Below are 7,784 nucleotides of genomic sequence, written 5' to 3' on the forward strand. Positions count from 1 at the left end.
GTATTCGACGGCCGATGGCCATTTTTTCAACCCAAGAGTTACAGGCGACTTTCCAATGTCGTATCAACTAGAGTATATACGAGTTACCTTCCCTCGATCTGTATATAACCAACCAATTGTTTTCCCAAAGACTTTAGTGTTAACGTTTTGGAGTATTTCATTCAAATTCTTGAATTCAATATGACAATTATGGTTTATAACAAAAGTTTAGGGTCTGATATAATACCTAATCAAAAAAAAAAGTTGGGTCCTTCAGCTAAAATTTTCTCCAGGGTAGCCATTTTGAAAATGGGTGAATTTCGCAGTAAAAATTCTCAAAAATCTGAAATGTTTACCTGTTAATTGTTATTACCTGAACTTTTGGGAAAAAAATCAATCGGACTTACGAAATTAATATCAACATTTCTTATTGATAGTTACCTATCAGGCTACATATCTATTTTCTCGCTTCATAACATACTGGCCAATCAGTGGCTGCCAGACATTTTATCCTTGGCTCAACTTTCTATACACAGGGGCTGTTTCAAAAATCTATTTTTTTCAATTGGTTGGTTGTTCCCTATATGTATTTTGTTGTTTGTAACATGTACTTAAAGAACGTATGCACTCCTGCGACCACCGTCGCCAGCTCCCGGTATACTCCCCAATTGCCCCCCCCCCCCCCCCCCCCCAACATTACGCTATATCCTGGCATTGACACAGAAAACAGAAAGTAAGAAATATTCTGGAGACACCGACCAAGCCATATATTTTGGCAGTGAAAATGTAAACAATGATCCTTCGTCTCCACTCGCGTCATTGATGTGCCTTAGCTTGAGCAAATCGTTAATCCTTCGCTGAAATCAACACCTTATATCGATAGATTAGTTATTGGTGAGCATAGAATATAATTTTATTTGAAATAACTCTCAATATCTCTCCGTGATCGGATCAAACGGATCATGCTCGTATATTCTGCAGCTCCCTCCGCTTGCGGCTCCGCGCCACCTAAGACAAGGGAAGCAAGTCCCGCGCCCTCCAATTTTCGTTAACCCACTCCGCGGTGACAAGGGGAAGCAAGTCCCGCGCCCTCCAATTTTCGTTAACCCACTCCGCGATGACAACGGGAAGCAAGTCCCGCGCCCTCCAATTTTCGTTAACCCACTCCGCGATGACCAGGGGAAGTAAGTCCCGGGCCCTCCAATTTTCGTTAACCTTCTTCACGACACACAAACGGAAGAGTCGGACAAACGGAAGTCGGACAAACGGAAGAGTCGGACAACACGTGGATATGTCTCGGCGATTACACGTTTGTATGTAAGTTAATGAGGCAATGGTTACTGATAATCCAAGTTCGGGGTAGAGCTTGTCCTGAGTTTTAGTGTGGCCTTTTAAACGCTATGACGGGTTAATCGGTACACTGTAGTATCAGTACTGTAATTAGTCGGGGATTATCGGTAAGGTAAGCATATCCACAATACGCCGCCTCAGGCTACAATTTGTAATCGATTGGGTATTATGGTGTTTTACATGATCAAACACAATGTGATCGCCTTAAAGTTTCTGTGATTATTTCACTTCCACAGTTTTATCAACATGTTTTGTCAGTAATTCCAGTCTGTGTTGAAATAAAACCGACTCATTGTTGAATTGATTACTGTCATTACCTTTGTATGTTTGTATAAAATGGGCGTGGTTCGCTAATCATGTTTTCTTTCTATGTGAATGCATGTCTGGTCGTACACAGCTAACAAAATTTATAAACATACGGAATAAAATCGACATGGTTCTGTTTAACAGCCGTCTTGTATCCGGACAGGTAACGACGAGGAAGGTTGTACCTTTATAGCTGTCGTGTTAGATCAAAAAGGGAAAATATTGTTTTGATGTTAAACATGATTTACAGTCGCAATATAATAAAAATGTCCCAGATAGTTTGAGTGAGAGACCCGAGTGACAGCCATTGTTGATTTAAACAAAGGCTTACACTATCGTTTTTGAAACACTGGCAGTTTTACTGCGCTGTAATCGATAAGGCGTTTAAATCTCTACGTGTCAATACTGATTTTATATATATACATGTACATGTATATGGAAACCGGAGCCCGGGGCGAGAGATTGTCGTCCGTTGTTGATGGACGGAACCAGAGCCTGACATTGGGGCGACAACCGTGTTCGAGCCTCGTCACCTGTTATTGACCATCCATTGATGGGCACTGCAATGACGACTGAGACACGTGAAATGTTAATATACAGGTACTGCTTTTGGGTACATTAGGAGATTTTTCTTTACAGAAATCTAGCTAAGATTAAAAAAAAACATTTTAAAGTATCGGCAATACAGACTTATGGTACAACAACACATTCCACAGTACCGTCAACAAAACATTCCACAGTACCGTCAACAAAACATTCCACAGTACCGTCAACAAAACATTCCACAGTACCGTCAACAACACATTCCACAGTACCGTCAACAAAGCATCCTACAGTACCGACAACAACACATTCCACAGTACCGTCAACAAAGCATCCCACAGTACCGTCAACAAAACTGTCCACAGTACCGCCAACAACACATTCAACAATACCGTCAACAAAACAGTCCACAGTACCGTCAACGACACATTCCACAGTACCGTCAACAACACATTCCACAGTACCGTCAACGAAACATTCCACAGTACCGTCCACAAAACATTCCACAGTACCGTCAACAAAACATTCCACAGTACCGTCAACAAAACTGTCCACAGTACCGTCAACAAAACATCCCACAGTACCGTCAACAAAACATTCCATAGTACCGTCAACAAAACATTCCACAGTACCGTCAACAAAACATTCCACAGTACCGTCAACAAAACATTCCACAGTACCGTCAACAAAACATTCCACAGTACCGTCAACAAAACATTCCACAGTACCGTCAACAAAACATTCCATAGTACAATGTACCGTCAACAACACATTCCACAGTACCGTCAACAACACATTCCACAGTACCGTCAACAAAACATTCCACAGTACCGTCAACAAAACATTCCACAGTACCGTCAACAAAACATTCCACAGTACCGTCAACAAAACATTCCACAGTACCATCAACAAAACATTCCACAGTACCGTCAACAAAACATTCCACAGTACCGTCAAAAAAACATTCCATAGTACCGTCAACAAAACATTCCACAGTACCGTCAACAAAACATTCCATAGTACCGTCAACAAAACATTCTACAGTACCGTCAACAACACATTCCACAGTACCGTCAACAAAACATTCCACAGTACCGTCAGCAACACATTCCACAATACCGTCAACAACACATTCCATAGTACCGTCAACAACACATTCCACAGTACCGTCAACAAAACATTCCACAGTACCGTCAACAAAACATTCCACAGTACCGTCAACAAAACATTCCACAGTACCGTCAACAACACATTCCACAGTACCGTCAACAAAACATTCCACAGTACCGTCAACAACACATTCCATAGTACCGTCAACAAAACATTCCACAGTACCGTCAACAAATCATTCCACAATACCGTCAACAAAACATTCCACAGTACCGTCAACAAAACATTCCACAGTACCGTCAACAACACATTCCACAGTACCGTCAACAAAACATTCCACAGTATCGTCAACAACACATTCCACAGTACCGTCAACAAAACATTCCACAGTACCGTCAACAGAACATTCCACAGTATCGCCAACAAAACATTCCATAATACCGTCCACAAAACATTCCACAGTACCGTCAACAACACATTCCACAGTACCGTCAACAACACATTCCACAGTACCGTCAACAAAACATTCCACAGTACCGTCAACAACACATTCCACAGTACCGTCAACAACACATTCCACAGTACCGTCAACAACACATTCCACAGTACCGTCAACAACACATTCCACAGTACCGTCAACAACACATTCCACGGTACCGTCAACAAAACATTCCACAGTACCGTCAACAAAACATTCCACAATACCGTCAACAAAACCGTCAATAGTACCGTCAACAACACATTCCACAGTACCGTCAACAAAACATTCCACAATACCGTCAACAAAACATTCCACAATACCGTCAACAAAACATTCCACAGTACCGTCAACAACACATTCTACAGTACCGTCAACAAAACATTCCACAGTACCGTCAACAAAACATTCCATAGTACCGTCAACAAAACAGTGCAGCATTAGAAGTATAAGGTTTGTATAATGTTTGAAGTGAAGCCGAACACTCCGCTGATAATACTAATACAGTGATATACTTGACGACCTTACACCAGTAACGTTTACTCTACCAACCACTTACACGGAAATGAAAGCCACGTTTCTTGGTCGTCCTTCGTAATGTTGAATGGTACAGCTGGGACAACTAATTACTAGTAAGACGTAAGGGTGTTTCCTGTTCTAGACCACACTACTCTGTACGAGTCTCATCAATTATTTACAAATGGTTGCAAGGTAACATCCCTATTGTTTTGTTTAAACTGATCTATTGGTTTCTGAGACGTATGAACAGATGTTAGTTGGGTAAGCTTCCAAACAGCGATACTCTGGGTTTGTTGCTGACGAAGCATCGCCGTGGTACAGAGCCTACAATCACCTCAATATCGTGTAATGTAACACGATGTGGACCTCAATGTCGTGTAATGAAACACGGTGTGGACCCCAATGTCGTGTAATGTAACACGATGTGGACCTCAATGTCGTGTAATGTAACACGATGTGGACCTCAATGTCGTGTAATGTAACACGATGTGGACCTCAATGTCGTGTAATGTAACACGATGTGGACCTCAATGTCGTGTAATGTAACACGATGTGGACCTCAATGTCGTGTAATGTAACACGATGTGGACCTCAATGTCGTGTAACACGATGTGGACCCCAATGTCGTGTAATGTAACAGGATGTGGACCCCAATGTCGTGTAATGTAACACGATGTGGACCCCAATGTCGTGTAATGTAACACGATGTGGACCCCAATGTCGTGTAATGTAACACGATGTGGACCTCAATGTCGTGTAATGTAACACGGTGTGGACCTCAATGTCGTGTAATGTAACACGATGTGGACCCCAATGTCGTGTAATGTAACACGGTGTGGACCTCAATGTCGTGTAATGTAACACGGTGTGGACCCCAATGTCGTGTAATGTAACACGATGTGGACCTCAATGTCGTGTAATGTAACACGGTGTATACCCCAAAGTCGTGTAATGTAACACGATGTGGACCTCAATGTCGTGTAATGTAACACGATGTGGACCTCAATGTCGTGTAATGTAACACGATGTGGACCTCAATGTCGTGTAATGTAACACGATGTGGACCTCAATGTCGTGTAATGTAACACGATGTGGACCTCAATGTCGTGTAATGTAACACGATGTGGACCTCAATGTCGTGTAATGTAACACGATGTGGACCCCAATGTCGTGTAATGTAACACGATGTGGACCCCAATATTATGTAATGTAACACGATGTGGACCTCGATGTCGTGTAATGTAACACGATGTGGACCTCAATGTCGTGTAATGTAACACGGTGTGGACCTCGATGTCGTGTAATGTAACACGATGTGGACCTCAATGTCGTGTAATGTAACACAATGTGGACCCCAGTGTCGTGTAATGTAACACGATGTGGACCCCAATGTCGTGTAATGTAACACGATGTGGACCCCAATGTCGTGTAATGTAACACGATGTGGACCCCAATGTCGTGTAATGTAAGACGATGTGGACCTCAATGTCGTGTAATGTAACACGGTGTGGACCTCAATGTCGTGTAATGTAACACGATGTGGACCCCAATGTCGTGTAATGTAACACGATGTGGACCTCAATGTCGTGTAATGTAACACGATGTGGACCTCAATGTCGTGTAATGTAACACGGTGTGGACCTCAATGTCGTGTAATGTAACACGATGTGGACCTCAATGTCGTGTAATGTAACACGATGTGGACCTCAATGTCGTGTGATGTAACACGGTGTGGACCTCAATGTCGTGTAATGTAACACGGTGTGGACCTCAATGTCGTGTAATGTAACACGGTGTGGACCTCAATGTCGTGTAACACGATGTGGACCTCAATGTCGTGTAATGTAACACGATGTGGACCTCAATGTCGTGTAATGTAACATGATGTGGACCTCAATGTCGTGTAATGTAACACGGTGTGGACCTCAATGTCGTGTAACACGATGTGGACCTCAATGTCGTGTAATGTAACACGATGTGGACCTCAATGTCGTGTAATGTAACATGATGTGGACCTCAATGTCGTGTAATGTAACACGGTGTGGACCTCAATGTCGTGTAATGTAACACGATGTGGACCTCGATGTCGTGAAATGTAACACGGTGTGGACCTCAATGTCGTGTAATGTAACACGGTGTGGACCTCAATGTCGTGTAACACGATGTGGACCTCAATGTCGTGTAATGTAACACGGTGTGGACCTCAATGTCGTGTAATGTAACACGGTGTGGACCTCAATGTCGTGTAATGTAACACGGTGTGGACCTCAATGTCGTGTAACACGATGTGGACCTCAATGTCGTGTAATGTAACACGGTGTGGACCTCAATGTCGTGTAATGTAACACGGTGTGGACCCCAGTGTCGTGTAATGTAACACGGTGTGGACCTCAATGTCGTGTAATGTAACACGGTGTGGACCTCAATGTCGTGTAATGTAACACGATGTGGACCCCAATGTCGTGTAATGTAACACGATGTGGACCTCAATGTCGTGTAATGTAACACGATGTGGACACCAATGTCGTGTAATGTAACACGATGTGGACCTCAATGTCATGTAATGTAACACGATGTGGACCCCAATGTCGTGTAATGTAACACGATGTGGACCTCAATGTCGTGTAATGTAACATGATGTGGACCTCAATGTCGTGTAATGTAACACGGTGTGGACCTCAATGTCGTGTAATGTAACACGGTGTGGACCTCAATGTCGTGTAATGTAACACGATGTGGACCTCGATGTCGTGTAATGTAACACGGTGTGGACCTCAATGTCGTGTAATGTAACATCGTGTTGTTTCCATATACATCCCTGGTTCAGGGCCAACAATACAAAGTTGCCGGTGTCAGCTGCCAAGCCAGTGAACACTCCAGATACAGCATTACTGGTTTATAACAAGGTCTTATTGATTAAATATGTAATTACATTTTTACAAGTCGACGACATCACTTATATAGGTGGAACGACACAGGTAAGGTCCTATCAGCCGAAAAATTGTACACAACAATTGTATGATATGTAAATATACACGACAGATCAATAGGACATTCATATACCAGTATACTGTACATGTCCCCTCTCCATCTACGGGTGTGGTAGCGTGGTCCCACCCAGCTAACGTACATATTAAAACATGTACGCCGACATCTGTCATTTACAACTGACCACACATAAAGCCAATAAGGAAAGTCTATACATACCCGAGTCACCAGTACGTGTCCATTACCGGAATATCCACCGATCCTGTTTATTTACAGTTCACATATCCTGAGTTACGTAACCTGATTGATTTGTTGAGGAATTCCAAGGAAGTGGGGGCGCCTAAACTGACCACCGGTCAGTTGTTTAAAGTGCGGTGTGGCCTGTTCGGGTTAGCTTTAATGGCCAGTGTCCAGGGCATCACTGTGACGTTTCGGGTTGTTTGGTATTTACCTTTATACGTATAGGTAAATTCGCTATTCTATAGGCGCGACTTGGAACTTTGCCTACCGA

General features: G+C 42.9%; 2 protein-coding genes across 2 annotated transcripts in view; one reads left to right on the plus strand and one right to left on the minus strand.

Moving 5' to 3' along the window:
* LOC117321971 overlaps positions 1–7,784 on the minus strand; it is a 37,331-nt gene extending 29,547 nt beyond the window's left edge. Inside the window, exon 1 of the mRNA XM_033876626.1 lies at positions 7,493–7,784. The gene's annotated coding sequence lies outside the window, so the exon portion shown is untranslated. The remainder of the gene's footprint in view (positions 1–7,492) is intronic.
* Positions 1,151–4,210, plus strand: LOC117339951 (sialidase-like). The gene is made up of 2 exons (XM_033901678.1): positions 1,151–1,292; positions 2,352–4,210. The coding sequence occupies exons 1-2, from the start codon at positions 1,151–1,153 to the stop codon at positions 4,208–4,210; spliced, it is 2,001 nt and encodes a 666-aa protein (XP_033757569.1).

The sequence above is a fragment of the Pecten maximus genome, chromosome 1 (genome assembly GCF_902652985.1).
Source record: "Pecten maximus chromosome 1, xPecMax1.1, whole genome shotgun sequence".
NCBI classification, from domain to species: Eukaryota; Metazoa; Mollusca; class Bivalvia; order Pectinida; family Pectinidae; genus Pecten; species Pecten maximus.

Coding starts and splice junctions, on each gene's coding strand:
- LOC117339951 (XM_033901678.1), top strand. CDS start 1,151: ATGACCAGGGGAAGTAAGTCCCGGGCCCTCCAATTTTCGTTAACCTTC. Junction 1,293..2,351: donor GTCTCGGCGATTACACGTTT/GTATGTAAGTTA, acceptor CACATTCCACAG/TACCGTCAACAAAACATTCC.